Source organism: Osmia bicornis, chromosome 13, assembly GCF_907164935.1.
Source record: "Osmia bicornis bicornis chromosome 13, iOsmBic2.1, whole genome shotgun sequence".
Lineage (NCBI taxonomy): Eukaryota > Metazoa > Arthropoda > Insecta > Hymenoptera > Megachilidae > Osmia > Osmia bicornis.
Window position 1 is genome coordinate 3653624 of NC_060228.1, and position 26857 is coordinate 3680480.

General features: G+C 29.4%; 5 protein-coding genes across 14 annotated transcripts; 2 read left to right on the forward strand and 3 right to left on the reverse strand.

Annotated features, from left to right (window-relative positions):
• The first annotated feature begins 454 nt into the window (after positions 1-454).
• LOC114875052 (START domain-containing protein 10-like) lies at positions 455-3839 on the forward strand. 5 transcript variants are annotated; one of them, XM_029184927.2, is made up of 8 exons: positions 455-751; positions 871-1170; positions 1259-1471; positions 1571-1718; positions 1849-2001; positions 2099-2223; positions 2296-2418; positions 2535-3839. In XM_029184927.2, exons 3-8 carry the CDS (start codon positions 1316-1318, stop codon positions 2622-2624), a joined length of 795 nt encoding a protein of 264 aa, XP_029040760.1. In that variant the 5' UTR covers positions 455-751; positions 871-1170; positions 1259-1315; the 3' UTR covers positions 2625-3839. The 5 variants fall into 5 exon arrangements, with proteins under 5 accessions (XP_029040760.1, XP_029040761.1, XP_029040759.1 ...); XM_029184928.1 differs by having other exon boundaries at positions 1055-1170; XM_029184926.2 differs by having other exon boundaries at positions 455-679.
• Positions 3737-8466, reverse strand: LOC114875051 (protein HIRA homolog). 3 transcript variants are annotated; one of them, XM_046288384.1, is made up of 12 exons: positions 8114-8466; positions 7807-7967; positions 7676-7738; positions 7456-7566; positions 6778-7376; positions 6416-6697; positions 6088-6353; positions 5466-6009; positions 5207-5396; positions 4838-5125; positions 4667-4761; positions 3737-4556 (listed from the first exon to the last, which is right to left on the reverse strand). In XM_046288384.1, exons 2-12 carry the CDS (start codon positions 7841-7843, stop codon positions 4434-4436), a joined length of 2598 nt encoding a protein of 865 aa, XP_046144340.1. In that variant the 5' UTR covers positions 7844-7967; positions 8114-8466; the 3' UTR covers positions 3737-4433. The 3 variants fall into 3 exon arrangements, with proteins under 3 accessions (XP_046144340.1, XP_046144341.1, XP_046144339.1); XM_046288385.1 differs by having other exon boundaries at positions 8077-8466; XM_046288383.1 differs by having other exon boundaries at positions 7807-8466.
• Positions 8467-8716: 250 nt separating this feature from the next.
• LOC114875033 lies at positions 8717-11830 on the reverse strand. The gene is given in 10 exon segments (XM_029184892.2): positions 8717-8885; positions 8887-9209; positions 9279-9524; positions 9581-9968; positions 10037-10192; positions 10194-10234; positions 10315-10457; positions 10538-10691; positions 10850-11147; positions 11250-11830. Coding segments are annotated over 10 exon segments (1947 nt in total). The 5' UTR covers positions 11340-11830; the 3' UTR covers positions 8717-8777.
• An 899-nt stretch (positions 11831-12729) lies between these two features.
• On the reverse strand, positions 12730-20482 carry LOC114875064 (exportin-1). 4 transcript variants are annotated; one of them, XM_046288531.1, is made up of 14 exons: positions 20307-20482; positions 19037-19267; positions 18769-18963; positions 18355-18705; positions 17553-18266; positions 17243-17477; positions 16994-17157; positions 16771-16905; positions 16553-16696; positions 16331-16477; positions 16003-16251; positions 15678-15927; positions 15365-15615; positions 12730-15295 (listed from the first exon to the last, which is right to left on the reverse strand). In XM_046288531.1, the coding sequence occupies exons 2-14, from the start codon at positions 19232-19234 to the stop codon at positions 15149-15151; spliced, it is 3180 nt and encodes a 1059-aa protein (XP_046144487.1). In that variant the 5' UTR covers positions 19235-19267; positions 20307-20482; the 3' UTR covers positions 12730-15148. The 4 variants fall into 4 exon arrangements, with proteins under 4 accessions (XP_046144487.1, XP_046144489.1, XP_046144488.1 ...); XM_046288533.1 differs by lacking the exon at positions 20307-20482 and adding an exon at positions 20193-20300; XM_046288532.1 differs by lacking the exon at positions 20307-20482 and adding an exon at positions 20020-20186 and having other exon boundaries at positions 19037-19263.
• Positions 20483-20580: 98 nt separating this feature from the next.
• Positions 20581-26596, forward strand: LOC114875062 (rab3 GTPase-activating protein non-catalytic subunit). Its single transcript, XM_029184961.2, is given in 19 exon segments — positions 20581-21073; positions 21141-21248; positions 21364-21445; positions 21544-21670; positions 21747-21948; positions 22027-22354; positions 22430-23253; positions 23325-23708; positions 23784-23984; positions 24058-24445; positions 24511-24605; positions 24670-24915; positions 24987-25160; positions 25241-25291; positions 25294-25421; positions 25500-25721; positions 25799-26086; positions 26159-26311; positions 26382-26596. Coding segments are annotated over 19 exon segments (4239 nt in total). The 5' UTR covers positions 20581-20988; the 3' UTR covers positions 26535-26596.
• Positions 26597-26857: the final 261 nt, after the last annotated feature.

Below are 26857 nucleotides of genomic sequence, written 5' to 3' on the forward strand. Positions count from 1 at the left end.
GTTTTTTAAATTCGATCCTCTCGCCATCTATACAGAAATGGCTCAAACTACTCGACAAGTTACCGATCGATTTTCCAGGGGAACACTAGCGCCGCGTATCGACAAGCAGCGGAAGCTATTTATCGACTTATCATAGGAGAGTCGGTAAACTGTCGAATAGTTTGCGTTGTTTTTGTATAGATGACGCTGAGATCGAATGTTAAAATTATTTAAATTATTTCGATCTTTTTAAAACATAAATTTGTCAAAATATTTCAATAAATCTTCGGTCTTGTGCTTATTCTAATTTCTAAACTATAGAATCAAAAGGAGTGAAAATTATATCTCCTGATAATTATGCATGCCCCTGTGAAATATGGACCTAGTCTGGTCTTGGGGTCTCCGAGACCCTGCAAATCGTAACCCTCTCGGTAACAAGAGCATGTCCACTTTTGTTGGATCTGTAATCACTGGCAATTATGAAGCCTTTATCTAGCAACGGTGATGCCGACTAACCTGTTTGGATCGTACTGATAACGAGATCAGTAGATTCTGCAGATGAGAACTCTAGTAAAATTTGATTCTACTTGATGTTCTGTGATCACTTTCATTCATATTGATAAGTTGGATGTATGACATAATTGTCTTTAACGTGTAAAAACGTTTGTAGAGAAAATGTAATCATTTTAGTATACGTAGGGTATGTATACATGTAGACAATTTTTTCGTGTTGTTATGCTTTAAGAGAACATATGTGACTATTTTAATGCGGGTAATTTAAACTTTTATTTATTAATTTTTTCTTTACCGTATACGTATTATTAGCGCGACTAAGATTTTTATAGTTAATTAATACTATTCATTTTCTAAGTATGTATTTAACAATTACAGATGAGCAAGAATTGTATACATTTTAATTGAATATGTTAATTTATGCAGTTATATTTAGATAGCAAAATACACTGCATGTTGTTCACATCATAGGAAAGACTCTTTTTTATATCATTTTTCTTTTTCTTTATAATATGAATGAAGTTTGAAGCTAACATATGTTTCATTGCTTTTTAAAAAGCAGAATAATGATTAAGACTGCTCAAAGATTACTTTGGTACAAATACAAGACCTAATACACAGTAGCATTAAACATGTATAAACATTATGTCAGAACATTATAAATTCCATGAATAACAGGTAAGTTTATTATAAGAAATATATAATGATTGTTATGTATTTATTATCTTCATTATTCATCATATTATGTCACTTTATTTTGTTTCAGAAACATTGTGTGTGAAAATTAATTATGCTACCTGTTTGATAAATCATATTTTTTAAAATGGATATTGGGATTGTTAAAATTGCTGAAGATAAAGACTTTGAAAAACTTAAGAAGTTATATGATGATAATAATGAATGGAAATTAGATTACAACAAGCCAGATTTGTCTGTGTGGACAAAATCTGTACCAGGGATTAGTTTTAAAATGGTGAAAGTACATATTTTTAAAGATTTTAACTTATATTCAATTTTTCATCATTTGGATGTTGTATGTATAAACTATATAATGTTTGTTATTTATTTATTATTACAGATTAGAACTCGTTTTGCTGATGTTTTACCAGAAACTTTATATGATGTACTACATGATCCTGAATATAGAAAAGTTTGGGATACTCATATGATTGAATCAAAAGATATAGGGTTTTTTAATCCAAATAATGATATTGGTTACTATTCTAGTAAGTGTTATTGTTAGATATTCATGTTAAATACAAATTATTGTTGTTTAAGTAAAGTAATATGTATATACACATATATGCGTGTGTGCGCGCGTGTGTGGGTATGTATATATATGTACATATGAATTAGTGGCCTGTCCATCTCCATTGAAAAATAGAGATTTCGTTCTCCAAAGATCATGGCTTGATACTGGTATAGAGCAACTGATTCTAAATCATTCCGTTTTTCATAAAGATTATCCACCAAGAAAGCAATTTGTGCGAGCAACATCTTATCTCACAGGTATAGTTTGAAATTTAAAATAAAAGTTGCTATATATTTCTATATTTACGTATATAATTAAGAATTGTTATTCTATTATTGAAATTTCTAATTTAAGGATATATCGTAAGACCATCACGAAATGGTGATGGTTCTGAATTGGGATATGTATCTCACACTGATCCACATGGAAAATTACCAGTTTGGCTTGTTAATAAAGTTACACAAATATTTGCTCCAAGAGTATGTAAAAATACATATGTATACATATATTATAAGAATTTAATTTTACTTATAAACATTTTCCTGTTTCAGATGGTTAAAAAGTTACACAAGGCTTCTGTAGCTTATCCTAATTGGAAAGTAATAAATAATCCAAACTATAAGCCATGGCATTTTCCTGAACAAATATCGTCACCACGAATAAGAATTGAAGATGTAAGTGTTCCTTAAGAATTTCTGCATTAAAGTTTGCAAAATAAAAATGATTAAGAAATTACATATGTAGTAGTTGTAATTTAACATTACAAAAATGTGTTTGTAAATTGTTATAGTGTGTAAAATCTGCGGAAGAACGGAATTCAAAGAACCATTATGTTGATGAATCCGAATTGAAAGAGTCTATTACAATGGACAGTGATTAGCTTCTTTTAATAAGGCACACTATAATACTGTTAAAATTATAAAATAATATAATAATTTAAGCTATCAAATACAGTACTCTAACATTCCATACTAATAAAAGAATTGTTTATAAAATTTAAATTATATAGGTATATGTGTATAAACATTATAATGTATGTATACATATGGGTATAATTGAACTTTTATTATATTAGCAATAATGGTATTAGGTTTGTTACTGTTTGAACAAATCTGCTTATTGCAATTGATTATAGAATGAATAACAAAATATACAGTGGCCTGCATTACATAAGATTCTAATCATAGTTTGTTATATTTGAAGTTTGAAGTCTGTGTGTTATCGAAAGTGTAGTGTGTTCTCAAATGTGTAACACGCACAATAGGTCGTAATTTCAAATTTACATTCGGATGAACATTCAAACATTGCATAAATATCAGGTGAATAGATTTGAAATGAGAGTAATTGGTAAAAATGTAAAACTAATATATATTCTCTATGAAATATTTATAAACGTTATTCTATTATATCTTGCTACGTAGATAAAAGTTAGAATGTTATAGGCTTAAAATTGCAGTTTTGAATCTTTAAATTTGAGAATGATAGTCGAATACGGATAGCATTTTTATTAAATGTATTAATGTACTTAATTAGAAATTTTATTCTCGGTCAATAATTCCTGTAGAAAATAATAGTCTTCGTATACGAATAGAATTTATTTATACATACTAACAGTTTCTAAATTACTATGTCAATTGAAAGACAAATAAGTAGCTTAACTTTACGTGGTGGTTTTAAATTGGCGATTAGAATCTAAAATACAGTAAATATCATTTAAAATTTTACAGCATGAAATATTATATTCTATAACAAAGTTAAATCAGAATAAAAGACTATTTAATTTAAAATAAAAATTATTGTCGTGTGTTAGGTATTCCATTTTGTTACAGCAATTAGTAATTTATTGTATTTTTATTGTAGATATTTATGCAAGTTTTAATACGGAAATGAACTGTTATTTATTCATTTATACAAGTAGGAATTGATTACAAAGTTTATAAAGACATTTTATAAGATTTTTATAGACTGGTTTAGTATACAATATTGTCTATATCATGTGTTATTAAATAATTTATTTGTTCATAACTTGTTGTAAAAGGAACATTGTGAAAACTTGTAATTTTTCTTTTTATAAACTAAACAATTTTTTCTCGTTTGTATGCCTTATCTTATTTGTGTAGTATTTAGAAAACTTTACAATACGAACCAAAAATTATTACGAATAAAAATACAATATTTGTTTTTTTATATAAAATGTTATTTTTATGTATTTATTTTAATCGTCGTGTCGTATAAGATATAAAAATCTGTACATGTTTTTTTTATCAATGTTTGTTTTTAAAAATATACAAGAGATACAGATTGATTCTAAATTGGTGTCAAAAAATTAGTCAGCACATTCTAGAACTTAAAATCCATACATTTTTTATTTTTAAACTATACTTAACTTTCAGCTTTTGATATGTTTTATTAAATAATTAACATAGTATACGAACTAAATATATTTGCGTAAAGTATTAAAAACAAATTAACTTCTATTACATACTTTTATGTATGTGTATTCAATTGATTTAGTACAAAACTTAATGTGCATATTTTAAAACTGAAAGTGACTATATTTCACAAATAAAAAATTTATGAACTTGTATCTGTTAGTAATCTACAACGTACCTTAAAATTTTTTGATACCATTTTAATTGCAGTATAAAATTCTATGTGTTATATCAGATCTAGTTGTGATCAAATATTTCTAATTAGTTTGATTCTTTAATGCAGTTAACTGTTCTGTATATTCAAGATACAATCTCTGCCAACGAAGATGTCCACCAACAACAGATAATACATCTTCTAAAAGTTTGTGTTTTTTAATTCCCTGTAGAAAGAAAGCACAGAAATGTGTTGTTTTATTAGTATCTGATATAATAAACGTAAACTACGTCTTTAAAGTCTAAAACATGAAATAATAAGTGCTGAAAGTAATACCAAAATTAAAGGATCCCATATACTTTTAGAAGCTGATGTGTGACTTGGACCCAAAAGTTCATCTAAAATTAGCCTCAGACGTTTTTCCAATCCGTCTGAAAATATGCTACTTTGTAAAATGCATTATTAAATAAAAGTTCACAAATAAAAGGGAGCTGTAAAAATATGAACCTTGAGTTAATAAAAACGATACCAAAGCCATAAGCCAATGTACATATTCCTGAGCACTCCCCAGAGCTTTGGATGCTAGTAACTGTTGTTCCAAATAAGATACTACACTTGGAGCACTATGAGGTAATCTAGGATTGGGTAAAGTATTCCCAGCAGTTCTAAGTAATCCTTCCTGTAAAGAAAAAAGTGGACCTCTGGGAGCTCTATTTCCCTGGGAGGTAGTTGATGCATTAAATGATGCCCATCGCCATATTGGGTCTTGACTATCACCGATTAATAACCATGTACCTGAAAGTATTATATATCTCAAATATATTACATGCTAAATATAATACATTTTTCTTTTATTGCGTAATATAGCTTATATACCCATTTCTTTATGATACATGTATGCTCTAGCATTAGTGAAAGCTAAATGTGGCATTCCATTATATAAGGTACAAGACAATAAAGAGGTGCCAGGTACTGCTAAATGTGCTGCAGAAGTAGAAACTATCATTCTGCATGAATATCCTATTTCCCAAACACGTACCGCACCGCAGCTTGAAATGACCATTACCTAAAAGTATTAATAGTTAGTATAATATTATTTTCTTTTATATAAAAAAAAAAAAAAAAAAACAATTACCGCATTTCCAACTGCATGAACTTTTGCAAGTGGTGCGGGTGGGGCTAAAGGAGGTGCTGGTCGACATCCTTTAGCAGGATGAAACGTATGAAGACTACCATCCTCTAAACCAAGTGCTATAACAGCTGGTGATGCTGCTAAAGCAACAGCACTGTATCCTAAGTATAAATCCCAGGTCGGTTCCGAATCCGTGCCTTTGAACACTTGTAAATGAGCTAAACCTTGATTGTTAGTTACAGTCACTGCATAGTGACCAGCTTGCTGAGACAATGAACTAGATGGTTTTAATGGAGGAAGTATAACTTGATTTATATTTCTCTCAGATGCAACTTTTGGTTTTTTATTGAGCGAACTGGAGTGTGATTTTGGAGTAGTCTGTTCGCGTCGTTTCAGAGTAAGAGTAGAAGTTGGAGTATTTGTATTAGTTGGATTTATACAAGTAGTAACGTTCGGTGCTACAACATCGTTTCGTTTTTCTATAACAATAGAACTTTTGGCTTGGCTCGTAAATGTCGGTGCTCCCAGTATACCACTTGATGAATCCCTAAAAAAAAATTATTTATTTAATATAGGGAATATTTAAAGACTATATATAGGACCGTAAAAATATAATTTGATTAACATTGTATCGGACGGCGGTGGTATAAACATTGGAGTTATCCGTCTTTTGCCATCTGATGTCCTTGTTTCAATCTGTTTGTTTATAGGACCTTTAGCAGGAGTGGTTGAAGTAGTAGTTGGTGGATGTACAGAAGTTGTATTTGTAGGAGTTTGAGTCGGTTGTGTGGGAGGTGCCGATGTTTTTAAATTAAGAAGTTCGGGTGCTTCCATTACGGTACAACCACCTTGGACCAATGGTTTACCATATAAACGTTCATGAAGACTACTCTATAGTAAAACAAAAATTATTAATGTTTGATTGCTTTAAATAATTTATGCAGAATACTTACTTGTTCAGCAGGATCTAATGGCTGACCTAATTCCTGTTGTGTAAATTCAATAAGTACAACAGATCCATCCCAAGAACAAGCGGCTAATCGTAGACCGCACGGTGACCAACTGGCATCTAAGACTGAATGTGTAAACAATTCATGTATTACTACTAAAGGTCGTTTCAATGACGTTAACCATACAGAAAGAGAACGATCACGAGATCCTATAGCAACACAGCAATACTGCTGAGGTTTAGAAGAACCTGGTTGCTTCTTTTGTAAAATATTTCCGTTAAATCTCTGTAATTAATGAACGAATTAGAGACTTAATAAATACTGTACATATACAATAATATTTTTTTCTCATTTTTAATACATACCACACATGTAACAGCTTTACGATGTCCGACAAAATCTTTATCTTGTGTCCATCCATCCCTTTCAATTATTTGTGCTGTGGGGCCTCCACCATTCATTGCATGAGCTGATACTAAATACTGACCATCTGGACTCCAAGAGAGTCTTAACACATGAGTTGTTCCACCACATTCGTCGAATGGTTCTGATATTAATGCTGCTTCAGTCCAATCAGTGGTACGCCATACTCTTAATGTTTTATCGTCAGATTGAGAGGCTAAGTATTTTCCTACTGGATCCCAAGTAATTCCTTTTACAAATCCTGTATGACCTTTTAGTACAGCTATAATAGCTGGAAATTTGGAGGCATCCCATACAATTACACTGTTATCCACTGATGCAGATGCTAACCATGGACTATGCGGTGCCCATGCAAGGTCAAGTACATCAGCCTCATGTGAACGTAATGTAGCTATACAACGCCATGTTTCAACACTAGATTTTCCACCAAATATAGAACTTCCACCTGATCCACCAGACAATCTCCAAATCATAATTAATTTATCTACACCACCTGATGCTAATAATCCATTATTACTCCATCTAACACAATTGACGCATGCTATACAAATAATAAATATATTAATATATAATATACATTATAGCATTATAATGTAATTAATTTTATCATGTGATTATACCAAGATGGTTATCTAACTGACATAACATCTTTGGAATATTCTCATCTAATTCCGCAATTTCATTAACCACTGGTTCCATATTCCAAATAACAACCCTTCCAGAATCTCCACCTATAATTAGACAAGTAAAATCTATACATTTTCGCTAATAACATTAATGATAGTTTTAATTTACTTTTACTTGTACAAAAAAATAACATTAAATAAAAAGTTTTATTACCTTGACCACCAGTGGCAAACCTCTTTCCATCTGGATGTATATCCACGGAAAATATTGAGTATCCTAGATAATAATTATTGTTTTATAATTCAGCATTCTACTCAAATAATAATATATTGTTTTATACAGACCATCATGTGTAACCCAATTTGGCTTCACCAATTTCATATTTTTTTATTTACTAAACTTAATTAATTTAATACTTATTTTGCAATTCTTATCCATAATTCATTTCAAGTTCCCAACATTAAGTAGCAGCTCTTGTTCTTTTAACTTGGTTAAATCACATAACCTGAAGATATAAACATTCTTCTATTACTGAATGATTACCGGCAACGCATTCAGGTGCATTTTCACGAACACATGAAATGCATCGATGTGAATTCATCATATATACACACGCCAATGCAAAAGTTGCATACAAAATAATTTAATTACATCTATATTTGTACACAAGTGATACGGAGATACAATGATTTAGTGGTAGTCCTCGCGAGGCTCCTAAAAAGAATGATGAAATAAATATCTGCCAAAGGAGGCGTTGGTCCATAAAGAGGAGTAGGATAATAAATAGTTAGGAAGCGTGGGTCTTGGCCTCTAAAGAAGGATAAAATGATTAATAACTGAAAGGGGTAGCCTTGGCCTATAATGAGGGATAAAATTATATAAATAAAAAGCGGCGCAAACTATTCATTAACTTACCGACTGCCGAAGGGTCGATTACCAACTGTCGGAAGTTCAGTCGATAAGTCGGTAATTCGTTGAGTAGTTTCTGCCGCTTTTGTATAGATAGCACAGTGGTCGTACTTAAAAAATGACGGTCTTTTCAAAATGTAAGTTTGTCACATAATTATTTTAATAAATTTTCTGTCTTGTTATAATCTTTGAAATTTTTTTACATACAATATTATTTTATGACTAAAGTAAGAAATAAACAATAACTAGAACAAAATAATTTCTTAAATAATAATTAAAACTATTTAAATTATTTTATTCATATTAGAAATCTCATAAATATGTACATAAATTAATAATAAAATATTAAGTAAGATATAAAATGTATTTCTTTTCATGTTACATTGCCAATTGTCGTTTCTTATAATTATTCATTGTTATATTTTACACAATTGATTTGAGAACTTGGCGAACGATTATTGAGTTCGAGCAGTTTTTTATAACGGTCAACTAAATCACTGATCGAATGTCTCCTTCCTTTTTTTTTCCTCAGTCTTTATAGGATTATTGTCATAATCATTATTAATTTCTACCTCCATTGTTTCACATATATCAAGTATATTGATTTTATTTTGGAAATCTTGTAGTACGTTTCCCGTTTCCGGTGTGTTTTCAAGCTTATTTTCTTTGACAGTTAATTTGTCAGGGGTAGCAAATTCTACATTGATATTACAAGGACTCTTTGCTGACGTGTTTAAATTGAGCTGTGACACATCATGCATTTCCTCAATTGCATTTACAATTGCAGTTGAATTTGCTTCTGAAGAAGAAGGCATAGACATTATACTTAAATTTGCTGCTGAAAAACAAAATTTTTTAATTTGTAACAAGACATTCATGCTCAAAATATCTTACATCATTTACAAACCTCTTCTGTTACTTCTTTTTGTACGATTTGAAAATAATCGAGAATACTTTTTCGCTGGTTTTAAAGACGACAAATTTCTTCTAAATATTGTTTGCATATGTAAAGATGGGTTTTCATTATTTATAGTTGAAATTGTATCGTCAAAATTAATTCGTGATACAAATAAATTTTCTCTTAGCTTTGAAATATGTGTTTCATGATTTTGTTTCAGACGTTCATATCGTGAAAATAGTGATTTGTGTATACCTGAAAGAAGTTTTTACATATATTTTTGATACTTTCATAAATAATAATAATCTTACCTTCTACTGGAGTAAGTTGCAATCGTTTCTGTAGGTCACATTCCTCATTAGTATAGTTGGTATCAAATTTTATAAGAGGAGATACCATTAAAAGTACATTGCTCATCACAGGTAATGCAGAATCGTCATAAACTTGTGATAAATCATTCTGATATAACATATCTTGTGATTCGGATAAGAGTTTCGCGATGTCTGATACATATGTTTGAATAATATTGAGTGCTGCTTTCATGTCTTCACAACTTGCCTCTACTTGTAATAAGTACTTTGATATATCTTCTGTATTTATTTTCAGTAGTTGATGTAATTGAGTTAAGAGAGAATTGAATAATACAATAAAGTTGTTTAATATTAACTTATCGTTTTTATATGATTGAAATAGAAGACACTGGAATTGAAAATATTGTTGATTTGAATTCTTTATATGTTATGAATGAACTATATAGTATTACTTACTTGTGTATCTATAGAAAATAATTCTGAAATTTTTGAGCAATTTATCTTTTGTATCTGTTTTGCATCTAACACTTTAACATTATTACTATTACTCAATACTATATTATTTACTTTAAAACCAAGCTGTTCTATACTTTTCAAAAGTGCATTTTTTTTTCTGTATGCGGTTTATTCCATCAGTTATGTTCATTTGCCACACTGAAATTAACACATGATAATTATTATTATTATGATTATTAGATAGAAGTAAAAATAAATATTAAAAATATAATACTAACTTTTTATTACTTCTTCATCATTTATATTCCTTAAGCATTTTTTAATTGTAGGATGAACAGGTGCTTCATTTAAAAGAGTTTCAATGAACTGTTCTCTTTCAAAAATTTCTGTTACAATATTAGATAATTTTTTCTTCTGTTCCCTGAAAAATAAAATGATAAAATTAGTTTATTAATTCAATTTTGTAAATACATGTATAAAACAAAACAAAAAAACTATTACTCTAAAATAGTTTTAGTTGCATTTTCCATTTCTGATAAATTTTTGTGATGATTAGAAATATTATGCTTGATTTTTAGATTAGTTTCTTGAATAAATTTTTTTGCTAAACATGGTTTGTTTCTTGCTTGTGGTGCAAACATAACACTGTAACTAGCTACAAAAAATAAAAAATCATACAATATTTTATATGTTATTATTTATTTAAGCATAGGAATTTATTGCAGTAAATGGGATTACTTTCAATAGTGGATTTAAAGTTTATTATAGCAACAAATAAGAAATAACATAAAAGTTTTATGGAAGATATCATACTTTCTCGTGCAATATATTTTCTTAGTACTACTTGAGATAATTTCCACATGATAATTGTAAATTTATTTCCACCAGCATGAATTAAGTGAGACATAAGTATGTTTGGGAAACCAATATCTGGGTTTTCCACTGATATACTTATTAAATAATTTTTAACACTGTTACGATATTTCACTTCAGTCTTTTTACAAATTATTGGCCATTCAATCAATTTTTTAAAACGCTCTGAATCGTATATTGTTAATAAATAGTGGGAAACATGTATAAAGCCAGCTGTGTTAGGTTTATCAAACATTCCCTGTAAATAAACAAAGTTTATAGCAAATATATAGAATAATTTCAAAGAAACAAACAGATTTAAATGTATCTTGAGCATACTTAATTTTTATGAAAAATATACCTTTCGGAAATGTTTCTTGAATTCATCATTAGGTTGAATTATTTCAGACAATAACAATACATTACGATGAAAAGATGCGCTTACGGCCATTACCTTAATATCAAGTTAATAACAATTATATATGAAATTAGCTTATATTAATTAATGTATAAAAAAAACACTTTAACCAGTGGGTATCTCAATCATTTTATAACAATAATGTAAAAGAAATACAACTCTTACGGTTATGTGAAAGTTTGAATTTTAAAGCCATTTGCTTACTATGCTATAGAGAGGACCAGTATCACATCAGATAGTGCCCTCTTTCTGTAAATGCTCAATTACTGATTAAACAATGTATTTTAAATTTTCATTTTATTTATTTATAATAATACACATTATTATGAATAAAAGAATATAAAATACATAGCTTAGCTTTTTACTCGTAATTACATATGTATAATGTGCAATCAACTTCATCGATAATGAAGTTGTTTAAGAAAATTGTTTGTTCTCCATAAAATAGATGTCACTTTATGTAATTTTCAAATGCATACATTATTTGGAATGTAATTTATTTGAATTTATATTAAATAAACATTTTTTAATTTTATTCATTTCATATGTTAATTTTTATTTATTCCCTATGACTTAAGCTTATTTTAAGTTTATGTTTTGATATGTATTGTTCTTTAATATACATTAACTGATATTTATATTATTTAAAAAAATAATATATGTAGAGACTACTTATTTTTAATTTATGAAAATTTCGAATTTTAATTATATGAAAGATTAAATTTCAAAAAACAGGAAACTATGTAATTATAGAAAATGTATTTATAAAAAACAGAAAAAATTAGTTTTTACTGTAAATTTTGTAAATTATATATATATTTATTTTATCGAAGATACTAAGAATCATTATAGTGGCATTTTTTATTTTATTAGTAAGTGTTATTAAACTCTTTACATATTTCTGTCATTATAATGAATAACTGGTAGAACTCTTAACTTATACATCCACTCATTCAAACACCCATGACGGACCATTCTGTAACTATGTACTCAGTACTCACAACTATGTCACATGATCCTTGGCAACTTATAAGATTAATGTCATAATTCAACAGCTTACAGAATCTGTTTATTAATTTCTCTCCAGGTCAAATAAGATTAGAGGGAGAGCAAGAGATCTTTCCTTATAATCAATCATTCTATAAAAATTAACACAAGTTGTATTGCAGCAATAAATATAAGTATTAAATTACTTCTATTTATTGTGCACCAATTAGAAGAAGTATATTGTGTTACCCATTCAAGTATTTTGACTACAATTTCAATACAGAACCTTTTTGCTTTGAAATTTAAGTAGTAAATCTTTATAGTAATAAAATGTAGAATACTTTTTACATTTATGCAGCTTGATTTTTAACATTCTTAATTTTTATTTTATATTATTATTAATTTAAAAAGAAAGGAATCTCTATCTTCTTTTTTCTCATTTGTTAGAAAACATGTTTTAAGTCACAGATCAATATATAACAACAAAAATATATCATTCTTGTGTCTTAATCACTTACAGTGTAGAAACTTGCTAAATTTAGGACTCTCGTATAACAAACGAATAGCTTATAAAACATTTAGTTGCAGCTTTACTTTAGATACGATTATTACTTCGATATCTTACGAATTTTAAGCACTTTCCTCATTACATGTAATTTTATCACATACAACTATGTATGACTAAATACATTCTGTAACTTATTACACCTATTCATACAAACAACTTCTTTTTGTGATAAAAATTTTATAAAGTTATTATGGATCGTTTGAAAATGATGTCGAATTTTTGTTTGTAACTGCTTGCAAATAAATACAGCTTACAAATAAAAAAAAAAGAAATCAAATTTCATTGATTTTCTTTTTAATTTTCTTTCATTGGAATTTTAGCGGCCTAGCTTGAGACCCGAGTCGCATAGTATCAAATGTAATGGCTTCAGGATTTCAAGCAAAGCTGCTGTTCAATTTACTCATATGATACAAATAGTTGACATTTTATTAAAATGCAGTAATGGTATATGTACCTATTCAATCTTGTTGTGACACCTACTACTTTTCGTTTCCCATCCGCTTCAACAAAAGATCAATATCAGAAGTAAATATTTTCATAATAACAGTGCATATTATGTTAGAAATAGAAGCTTCAATAAATAATAAAAGTATCAAATTACATACTATAAGAAATCATTTTTCATTACCAAGCAGAACCAAGCAATTTACATTTCTTATGTTATATTTTCACACAAAATTTTCTTTTACGAATTTTATTTGGTAATGTTTTATCTATCTTTACAGTTTTTCTGTAGGTCATATACCACTGTTAGACATGTATTAAATTGTGTTACCATGTATCAAGATTATTTTGTGATTGATAGAATAAAGCACCTGCAGTATTCAGTATGATGGAGGCAAGCTCGAACGATAAGAAAATTTGCCCTTCAAATTTTTGTTAAATTTAAGAACTATTTTGCAATGTTTAATTGCTATAAAAGTAATAGAAATGCAATAGTACAAAATATAATTAACCAAATTCTGTTAATTGTATCCCCAAAACTTTAAAATTCTTTTATATGCAAAGAATATGTTTTTTTTTCATTATTCAATTACTTAAATTCAAACAAATATGAAAATCACCTGACATTTTTAAATTGTATAAAAAATTAACAGTAGTTACATGTGTATTTTCAGGAAGTTGCTGTTTGTTGCATCATAAATCAAGTAAAGTAACAGTTTACAAAATGTAATAAATAAACACAAGAAATAAAATAAATATTTCTTGATCATTTAAGTATTAGAAATTCCCTGTCTCCCACAGAATATAATGTTCAAAATACGGATGATCTATTTTGATTATTAAGACATTTAGAAAAAAATAATAACGGGTTTTAATGTATTGAAAAATTTGTAATTTCGTTTCTTTAATTCATCTATATTTGTTAAATATGACAAAAATATAGACTGGTTTATCTATAAATATATAGAATTAGAGAAGTGAAATCTAAGTAAATGCTATGTGTGACATGTAGTTTTAATTTACAAAATTTTTCAGTGTCTTGCAGACAATATATATTTATATATCTATGTATCTATATATTTATATATAGCAATATTAATAATAGTATTATACAACTTTATGCAGATAAAAACACACATATACGTGTAACATCCTCTAAATTTGCTGAAGCAACACTATTTTATGCATAATGTGTTACACATCTGTTTTAAATTTATTTTGAAAAATAAGTTTAGTTATATTTTTAAATTTAGTAGAAACGTGGATATTATGCATAATATTTTTTTAATAATTCAGTTATTCAATGATAATCGTATTATAATTTATACAATATTTTTAAATAACCAATATTGTAAACAACTTATATGAAAGATACGATATAAGAAAAAAAAATCTAACAACTAAAAATATTAAAATATGAAATATGTCCTTATTATATGTACTGCTATATATAACTTTTTTTGGGTATCATAGACCTTTGTATTATATTCGCTTAGTAAAAAATATTAATTACCTGCATTAAATAGCAATGTACAAAGGTTTCCTTTATTACATAAAATAGTATTGTCCAGCACGTTTTTACCTGTTACTTATAACAGAAGTTTCAATTCTTTTAAAACTGTATAACAGACAAACAATCACCACGTTTCGGGCTTACCTCCTTAACAAGAATGTTATACTGTGAACTTGGTTTTAAAAAGTATGTAATGCATATCCATTTTGATGATTGTTGTGGTACATGTTGTGGGGAAAGTTGCAGATCAAAGGATACAATAGTCTCAGTAACAGAATGTTTCTTATTTAGATTTACAGGAAGCAGCAGGTAACAATGATGACTGGTAATTCAGTCCTGCATTTCATCTGGTATTTCATGAGGATTAAGTATTCCTGGAACTGATATTTTCTTTCGCCATTTCTCTTCTTGAGCGAATCGTAATGCGGTTTCTCGCTCTTCTAAATACAAATCTGAATCATCTTCGCCAGTATATTCCTTTACAAAAACATTTAATATCAATAAAATAATATATAATATATAACGTATAATGTTATAAAAACTTACTCTAATTTGAACCAGGAAATCTCTAAGATGTTCCTTGAATGCTGGTATATTCTGATTAAGATTAAATAATCCTTGCACGGTTATTTTAATCTGATTATCTGTTAAATGTGGAAATGCTGCTTTAAGCAATCTTGCGACAAATTCTTGAACGTATAACGTGTTATCTGGTACAGGTCCTAAGGGTACTTGAATTCGCCCAAGTTCGACCAATGAAAACATGTATGCCAGAATTGTAGCATGCATATTAAGACCTATATAGATATTATAAAAAATTAATTACACAAAAACAATAAAAGAAATGTTATAAACTTACCTGCTATATGTGATGTGTCTGTAACTACACTGAATATGTGTTGAAGAATATCTGTGAAATATGTTTGATAAAAACTTTGCGCTGCTTCCTCATTTTCAATATTCTGTAGAAGCTGATACAGTATTAGTAACCCTGTATCTGCAACGTTTCTCATTGTATGTTTGAAAGCCCAAATTATTGAATCAAGAACAAGTTTAAATTGTGCTGGTGGAATTGAAAGAAATGCAGGGAAACAGTAAACATTCACTGCCTGCAGCAAAGAAGCGTTCAAAATATTACAATTTGTATTATAATAAACATACAACTAATGTTATATATAAATTACCTGTAAAAGTAGAAAGAAATTCGTTCTGTGCTCTGGGAATTCTTCAAAATCTTTATTTATCATTTCTAGAGTACACTCAAACACAGCATCGAATATTTTCGGTACTTCACTGGTGATGTTACCCTCTAATCTGTTTACAATAGTGGCCATAGCACTTAGCACCTCTGGTTCTCGAGCACAATGAACGTTTGTTTTTTGATAATCCAGTAATACAGCGTCCAACAATGGTGGTATGAAGTTTTCCAAGACCTACAAAACGTATGAAACAAACAAAAATTATTCTAAAAGTATCGCATATCATTCTATATATAAAACGAAAATTGCATACCATTTGATGATCGGGTGTTCTGCTAACCCAATCGGAGATCAGTTTTAGTGTTTCTTTTTTGACTACTCGCATACTTTTAATTAAAGATTGTTCCATCACTATTTCACCATTTAAAGCTATTGCAGCACTTATATTTTCACTCATAACCTAAAAATGAAACTTATAAACTAGTAAATTTCGTCTTTTTGTAATATTAAATAAATTACCTAATGATTAATGTACCTTATAAACGTTCAACATATCTAAATATATTCTTCCTAATTGTATCACGTACGGATGCCCGAGAGCTTTGCAAGCTCTTACATTTGTTTTTAAAATACTAGCAAGTTGTTTTACAGCTTCTTGATCTTTTAATACATCTACATTCTGAAAACAAAATACATTATTTGAAGTACATTAAAACACGCACTTCAAAGTACTTTAGATCACATATTACTTACTTTAGATGCTTGACTTATTATATCATCCCAAACTTGATTTGGTAAAAGCATATATTTTTCTATTAATTGCTCTTGAACTACTGTATCTGTCTGTGCACTTATCATGTATCCAACCGCTTCATAAAAAGTATGTACCTATATTGTTAATAAAAGTAAATGTTAAGCCATTGAAATTATTTATATACATAATGCACAACACATCACTTATCATTAATAGTCTTACCTGCTGTGTTTGAAGGTCGCAAATGATACTACTAATAGTGGAAAGAATTTCTTCAATGAATGGTACTGCTTCACCTATTTGTACTGTAACAAAATGTCGCCTACATTTCAATGCAATTTTTATGAATGTGTCACAGGCCATATCTTGTACACCATCATGGGTTTCTGTAACAAATTTTTATCAATTATTTAAAACATATTCCTAAAATATAACTCCTAGTATACGTAATCTGTCATATAATATTCTTACCGTGCATAAATTCAAAGAGTTTATTTACAACAGTCTTTAAAAATTTCCAGTGTGCTCTAAGAAATCTTGGATATTGTCCAACTACATACATAATATTGCTAGCAATAATAGCTTTGTTATCTTTGCCTTTTTTCTGCTCACAAAGACCTAACAGGTCTTTGATTACCGTTACTAAAAATCGTTTCTCATCTTCTTCATGCATTGCACCAGAAATACTACCTATTGCCCAGCATAACTAATGAAAGAATTATAACTGTTAGTAAAAGGATATTCTTTATTAAGAATTTTATAACGTCTCCAAAGTATTTACCGCATTGAGATTCTTCCATGACCATTCTGATCCATTAACTTGATTTTGCAGTTTTTCTGTCATTATTCTTTCTGTATCCATATAGTCAAGATGAGTAAGATACACGAGAGTTTCTCTCATATTTTTATACAAATTAATAGAATCAGTGTCCTTCATAAATTCTCTGACAACTTCTCCATTCTCATTTTCTACAATAAGGACTTCTTCCGGCTTAGCCATTCTGCTAATCATAATGTACCGCACTTTCGTTAAAACTGAACAATAGAATAATCTTCTGGGTGGAATTGTCATGCTTTTAAACAACGGCGACGGAGCCACCAAAGGACTTCCACTATATAAATCCATTGCCAATGCATTCCAATACTCCAAACAAATTTTGAATATTTCAACCTCTTCAACTTCAGAGATTAAAACAAGGTAGTGCAATGCTTTGAGTAGCATATCATTCAATTGCTTTGTCTCTATAAACTGACCGTGTTCTTTCAAATATGTGCAAAGAAATATAGCTAGGTTTTGAATAAAATTTTGCTCTTGATCTTGACCAGTTGCATATGCCTCACGTATATTGGTATCAAGTGGTAGAATTTGTTCTAATTGTCTCATTACATGAACAAATAACATTACAAACATATCATTATAAGTTGATACTGTGACACCAGCAATTTCAGTCAAACATTTTAGTGTGATATTTCTAAATATTGGTACATTCAAGAACTGCAACAAATAAAGAAAGTTAAACGCAGTTATATTGAAAAATATTAATGTTGATGTAAGAAGTATTACTTAAAATTTTTTTAATTACCTTGAATACTAGTGTACTTATCAATTCTGTTTCAAAAATATATCCAAGGGGAATCCAATTTAAAAACCTTAAAAGAGTTTCTAGTGTTACTGCTACTAAGGGAACATTTTGTGAATTATCCAATACAAACTGACATAGTTGAAATATTTGTGAGAATTCACTACACATTGTATCTTTTAAATGTTTTGCTTTTGTTTGTGTCATTTGTCCGCTAGAAAAATCAAATACTTCTTCTGACAATAATTTCAAAATAGCCATGTTATTCTGACAAAGACTTTCGTTTGTTTTACTTGCTCCAACAATGTCACCAATAAAGGATTCCCAGTTTTTTGGCCATTCTCGTTTTAACACCTAAAATATAGAAAATATGTTTAGTTAAAGTATTAAACAATTTAACTTCTTTAATTAACTTACCTGAACTAAAATCATATTAAGTTTATTGAGATAAACTTTAGAAGCCTCCATTGTTTCAGGATCACTGCTTGTTTTTATAATAAGGCCTACAATGTACTTTTTTATACCCTCGCACTGATTTCGTGGTAATACTTTCCACCGTGTCTTTATTACTTGTTCCAATATTTGTAAAGCATAATACTTTGTTTGTTGGTTCTATAAATGTTGATATGTAAATGAAATAGTTCTATTAAATTCATAAAAAGTAATTATAAATAAAATTATTAACCTGTGAATATTCTAGAATAGTATCTACACGTGTCCATGCATTTGGATGTTCCTTAAGTGTGGTTAATACTTCTTGTGCAACTCTTTGTTGCTCACCTATCCCAGTATACATACAACCTACTATGTTATCAAGAAGTGTTATATCAAGCTTTTGATTAAAATCCAAAAGCTTTGATGCTTGTTCTGCTAATGTTGCCATTATTATAAGTTATCCAGTTTTCATACACTCTATCTGAAAACAATTAAATTTTATAAAATTGATTAAGCCATTAGAATTAAGTAAATAACTTACAATATCATAGGCACAAATATTACAACGGTCTACATTTGGAAAGGAGACTAATTTATTCCTCAAATATATAAACAGTTAAAAAGTAATATAATGTAATATAAAGATGTGATCATATATATATAAATACACTTAATTGTTTGTGTACCGACAAACAATGTATACTATAAACATTGTCTTTTTATAATTATTTCATTATTTTTAATAAAACATGTGTCTTACATTGTTACAGTTTAACTAGAAGAATGTAAAAAATTCAGAGTAGACAATAGTCTACTTAATACTGTTTTGCTTTTAATAAAAATCATTCGTTTTTGCTTGTAACCAAGTAAAAAATATTTAAAAAATAAAGCGCGATATATGTAATGGAACTAACTAAACAGAAGCAATAATAAACTACGAAATCACTGTTAACATGTAGCGAGGGAGGTCACCGCACTGCGACCGCTCGACCTAACCTACATTTGACAATCGCAAATAAGGTTATGTGGAAGTTTATTGTGCGCAATGTTTATAAATCAAGTATAAAAAGTACTTCACTTGATGCATATAATCAAGCACAATTGGAAAGTGATAGATGTTCATAATATTAATAATAGAACACTGAAATTTGTAGATTTTTGTTGTCCGGGCGCACTTTATTCATTGCGTCGTTGTTCAACGAATAAAGTAACATAAGCGACGTATGAACATACCGCATTAACTCCAACAAGTAGATTCTCACTTCGTAGGTAAAAAACACACGTTTCACACTAGCAATCACAATCTCTCGTAATAAATCACAATCAGAAAAAGGCCAAACACACAACCGCTGATTCCCGCGCGCGACCAATTTCGTTCCTCGTTTCACACACTCACTGTTCCTCACCGTCTCTTTCTCTCTCTATCTTTCTCACGTTCTCTCGCTCGTTTCTCCTGTCTCTGCTTCGTTTACGACGATCGTCAGTGAAGAGAGCTCCACTTGTAAATGCGTGATACCCACCGAGGCCGTTCTTCGTCGTAACTTTGTTTTTTAAATCTCATAAGAATTTAGTATTTTTCTCTTCACTTTTCACAAGAAATGAGAAAAAATAGGAGCGTTACGTCGCCCTTAAATCCAACCTACAGATTTTCGAAAATAATAACAAAATGGCTGAACACATTACGCGGACCATTGCGGAGAGACGGATGTTTCTATTGGTTCTAACTGTTTATTTCATCCAATCAGGAAAATTCTAGCGACTGTTTCCAAACGTCACAAATTACGTCACGTGATGTCATGCAACACGTGTTCTCCATTTTGACTTGGAATTTACTTAACGTTTCATAGAAATAAATATTGCATATTTATATTTTTATCTTTGTTTAGCGTTGTCAATTCATACAATCATTTACACATTTCCCCTTTACTACTAATTTATATTACATTATTACTGTAATGAAAGTAATGACGTGTTTACTAATGTTTATTTGTCATTAAGTACGAATACTGAAACGAAGAATCTCTGTGATTACTACCCTACTTACAAGCATATGACAGTTTGTGAAACTATTATCTTTTTGTTATATGTGTATGTATACGTTAGAATGTCGATAGCTTAACCAGCTGAGCAGCACTTGCATATGATGTCAAAGTAAAAATTATATGCCTTTGAAAATTAGTATATTTATATAATTGATCAGATATGTCTTGTCAAATAAAAGGAATTGCAAATTTAACTAATACAAATAATATCAAGGAGTTACTTTTTGGAGATTCTACCACAAAGTGTAAGACATTGTCTCTTTAGTTTATTATGTTAAGGAACAATAAACATTAATATTGGTGTCTTTTTAGTTGACATTCCACAAAATGAGTTGCCACTTCAGGATTGTTTCATATCATTATCATCGACTGGAGATGTTCTTACTATGGCATATAATACAAAGATGATTATATTAATTTGTATGTATTATTTTACATGTCTTTATACATTTATGATGTAATGGGATTTTTTATTTTTATGAGAAATGATAAGAATTAAGCTTGCATTAATATTACTGCTATAATTTTATATCAGCAAGGTGGGATTCTTTAGAAGTGGAGGAGACAAAGAACAAATTTCATATGATATGGTATGGTGAAATAACAAAAGAACCAAAGTGAGTATTTATTGCAGTAACATTATGTTAAATTTTATGTTATTTTAATGCTATGAATTTCTTTGAAAATATGTCCATATATTGAAAGTGTTTTTTAGTGAATGGATAACATCTGTAATATGTTTGCCTTTATTATCATTGGGGAAAGTTAGCAGTGGCACTAATCCAGATTGGACATGTATTATAGTTGGCTTTAATACTGGTTATGTTAGATTTTATACTGAAGTAGGTATATTTTGCAATTGTGATACACTTGTGTTAAGACAAACCAATAATTATCAAATGCATTTATATTATTTAGACAGGTGCATTATTATTAGGAGAGCAACTACATAGTGAGCCAGTAGTAGGATTAAAATGTCAATCATTTCGTTCACCTAAACATGCAGGTGATGCTGGTTTAGCTGAAGAAGTACATATAACTTACAATACTGTTGTATGCGTCTTACAAGGTTTCTCTTTGTTTTCAACATTAAGAGCTTGTAGAAATCATTTAGCTAGAGGTATAATAATAAATGTGTATCATACAAATTTACGACTATATTATGCACAGTTACTGAATAATGTTCTTTTTGTTACAGTACAAGCAAATTGTGATGATTTACCCCCAGTTACGAATTTATCATATAAGAAGTGGGGCTATAAAAGTCAGGATATTGTCAATGATTCAGAAGTGATTGGCACTACTTCTGTGAATAGTTTTGATCATTTAATGATAGCTTCTATTTGTGGCGGATATAACGCATCTTACAGATCTAGTGCTCCTCAACATAATTTGGTTATTGCAACGGGTAAACGACCGTTCGTTGGTTTTCACTATGCATTAGAAGGTGGTTCAGCACCGGTGCTATCGGATGTTGCAATCGCAATGGCCAACAAGTTAGCGAATGCTATAGGAACCGCTGTTCCGTGAGTACTGCGTAATCATTCTCACAATTAATGCAACAGGCACTGAAATATAGAGCATTCTTTTTATTTGTTTAGTTGGCTTCCTCTTAATTGGGGCAACTCGAAGCATCAACCATCCCTTGAAATGGCGAAGACTAGTGTTCATGAACCAGTTGAGCCAATGACTTGTAGGTTTGGTTTGAGCGATATAACACGAGAGGGTTACTCGATAGTATCTAGCCCGAATAAAATGTTATCCGTGATATTAGATGCAATGGGTAGAGTGATATTAGTAGATAATAGATGTGGTATAGCGATTAGAATGTGGAAGGGTTACCGGGATGCTCAATGTGGATGGATTGAAGTAGAGGAAGAAAAACACCCCGGAATGCGCAAGGAGTTCAATAAATTTAAACAAACTTCACAGTTACGTTCAGCACTATTCTTAGTTATTTATGCTCCGAAAAAGGGGGTAATAGATATTTGGAGCACTCAACAAGGCCCTAAGATTACTACATTTACAGCAAGTAAACACGGGCGACTACTTTATATCAATTATGGACTTTTTGGAATAAATGATAATGTATATCTATCAAAAAATAAACCACAATATTCTTGCGTTTTTATGGATCCGCTTGGGGGATTAAAAGAAATAACAGTTCCATTTCATTTTGCTCTTAATAATAAAAGTGGGAAAAAGGCTCGTGATATACATTTGCTTAAGAAATTAAAAACGTTCTTACGAGAAGAAGAATTCGATGACGAGAAATTAGTGTCAGAAATTGAGAATATGTGTTCCGATTTAAAAACTAATGAAATTAGAATACAAACAATAGAAATGTTAATGTCGAATAAAAATATTATACCTGATGCTTTGCTTGTAGCAGCAAATTGTTTCATTAAAAAATTAAACGAATACGGTATGTATGCGCAATATTTTTGTGTAAATATAAGTTTAAGTAATAATAAATATATCAGTTGTACATTGCAGACAAAGAAGAGATGGAACCTACAGCTAAAACAGTTTACTTATTATCATCACAGCTGCAGCAAGTCATTCAATTTTATAAACATATTAAACTTCAGTTTGATGCTTCGATATATAACAGTAGTACCGTTAGTGATAATGATAATGATTTGAACAATAGAGACTTAGCCGCTATTTTACTAACGTCTGAAAAAGAAGTGAATAGAATTTTTGAATTGTTTAATTCGGTGAATAGTTTTAAATGTTCTAATGTTAAAACAGAAAATAAAGTAAAATTCAAAGAAGATAATAAACTTTTCTTGGACTTTTTGTCATGTTTTGAATTTGGAACTTCGGGATTGATAGATATGAAAAAAGGCATAGAAACAGAAAGGAAATATCAAATTTGTGAGTGATTTGATTTTTGTGATATAAATCACATTCGTTAAGATTACAAGTACAATTTTTGTTTTTAATTTCTAGCTCAGTTAATGTATCAAGGATGTATGCATTTGAATGACAACATTGCAACATGGAAAGAAGCTGCTACAAGCAGTAATATACAGCCATTTGTTTTAATGGAATTAGCTTTAATTTACTGGCTTAATCAGGAAAAGCATACATATTTAAGGGATGAATTAAAACAGTTTACACAACTCTTAATTGCAATTTGTTCAATAGCCAGTACGTTTCCAATTTGTTTCTGTATAATTCGCATGATTCTTTGATTTCGTAATATGATTTTTATTGTTCACAGATATCGAAAAAATATGTGCAGAAAATAATGAAACATCTCTATGGTGGAAAAATGTTCGTAATATTCTTTCGGAATCAATGAATCCATTTAATTCACTTTGTGCTGCTGTAATGTGCAGGGCTGTTGCTATGTGTTTAGAGAAATATAAAGAAAAATGTATCGGTAAAACTCAAGATGATAATGGTAACGAGGAGAAAGAAGATATCAAAGATGAAACTGATTTAGATGAAGTAAATCGATTAAAAGATTCTATTATGAGTAATTTGAAGGTGGATGACGATATATATAATTTAACAAACGAGTGGGAAAATGTTACTAAAGATAGTTGTCAATTCACATTGCTTATTGGTAATCTTGAGGATATTACAATTTTAGATGCTATTGTAAGGTAACTAGCAATAAAATTTACTACTAATCAACATCTTTACAATTACTATAATATTGTAATTTTAGCCAGCAGCCTCCATCAGATACAACAACACAGTTTCTTGCATTGCCATTTACAAAATTTAATATTTCTTTAAGCTCAGTTCTCTCAAAGGGAAAAGGTATGTATAATTTGATTTTAACTAATATTATATTTTCATGTTATATAATTATTATTGTATTTAGGTTCTGTGTCAGAAATTGTTGCAAAATGGATTGTTTCTACTGGTATTGACCCAGCTCTACTAGTAGATACAACGGACACCGAGTTTGATCAGATGAAATTAACAAATAATTCTTTTGATAGATTAAATATGTCAGATGAAACTAGTAGTGCTGATTTAAAACAAGATTCAGAAACGTCAATCTCAGTACCGATTGAAACCGAAAAGGAAGTGAAAACTGACACAACTGCTTGTACATGCATTTTAGGTAAATGATTATACATATTTTTAATCTGTTTTAATTGAAATATTATATTACCTTGTTTTCCAAATTTTCAGAAAGAATTAAATTATTGAAACGTCATTTTCCATATAGTTTGACAAGTAGTGTTCTATTAGCGAATGTGTGTTGGGAATTTGCAATGTCATGGAATAAGGATATTTCGCAACTAAACTCTCTCGAAGCTGCGTTATCCGTTTTACAACAAATACCACTGAAACACATGAGACATGGTAAATGATTTAGTAATTGTTATTATTAAATATATATTTTCCTTTTACCTCGAGTATATGAAATATTAATTTTTGTAAAGGTGTATGTTGTCTCTTATGGTCAGTTCATGTAAAAAAGCGAATGGAATCAGTTGCAAGTTAATTAACAAGCTTGGGAAATTACCAAAGGAGAGGTTGTGTTTACAGGAGATTGGTTTATCCGATATACAAACAATTACATTTTTACAAAACTGTGTTGCATTTTTAGAAATATTTGTTGATGTGAGTTTATCATAAATAAATATTTTGTGTAACGTAAAATTAGTTAAAATTATATGAACATGTTTTATATTGGTTTAGTCTGAAGTACTTGAAGCAAGTGAAAATACTATAATTAAGACAGAGGAATTATGGGAGGGATGTAATTCTGGTCCACAACCATTTGCAGCATTAGCTATTTTTCAAACACCTGCCTGGTATGATTTAATAATGTTACATGTACAGTTAGCTAACGTCTTGTACATGATGGCACATTTTAATTTAAAAGTAACAAAACCATTGAATAATCTGTTTGAATCTGTGGTAAGTAAACTATTATATTAGGTACATGTTTGTCCTATTTATTATTTGTACAAACGTGTTTAATTTCGACTGTATAGGTGCAACCATATTTTTTTCAAACAATGACAGATAAAGTAATGCTTACATGGTATAGAGATGACAAAAGAGATAATTTAAGAACAGAATTTTTATGTCGAGTTATTTCTGCGTCAATGGATTTTATTCACCAAGAAATAGTAGATGGTAACATAAGTTCCACTCAAGCTATTCAATGGATGAGTAAATGTCAAACATTAGCATCTATTTGGAAAATTAACAATGATCAATTAAGGATACATCAAGTTTGTCAATTATACGTGAACGGTTTTGACCGATTAGCGGATGAGGTGCGCTAATGAAATTTAATTATGTATCATTATATAGCGAATAATTATTTTATATTTAACATTCCCAAATAGGTTGTTGCAGCTGTAAATGATACTGAGAGATTAGCAGCTGATCTTTTGCCAATAGCTGGAAGACGAATGATGGCGTATCTTTCAAAAACTCCTGATCTATTAGAGGAAGTTTCTCGTATAAGTCCTACGCTAACTAAATATCTAGAAAGTTTAGTAAGTATTGTGCTATATCAAATTCATTTTCTGAATAATCTTCAGGCTTATTAATACATAATCTTTGTAGAATGTAACCGAGGTGATTTGTACAAATTGTTCAAACGATGATACTGTTGAATTAATACGAAGAGTTTCTAGACAGTTGCCCGAAGACCATTCTGAATATCGTCTTGCGCAGTTGATGTTAGATGCGACATTTATTTATGAGGGTACAACATGATATTCGAACATGTACCATTAATATGTAGTAGAGAATAAGTTCAATAAATTTGTTTGTGCTTCGATCGTGTTTTTAATTTTCTACACCTTTCCCGGACATCAAATGAAAATATACAAGGGAAGAATTTAATGTCTCTATATGTCATATCATTAAAAAGTATTTCATTCAAAATTGATACACGTTAAATAGATTTTTCAGTTTGAGGTTTCCAAATAGCTTTCAATCTTCCTACTTATATATACACGTAATAAAATAATTGAAGCAGTTAAAAAATATATGTATATATTTAACTACTTCAATAATTTTCTTATAAAGTATTATTT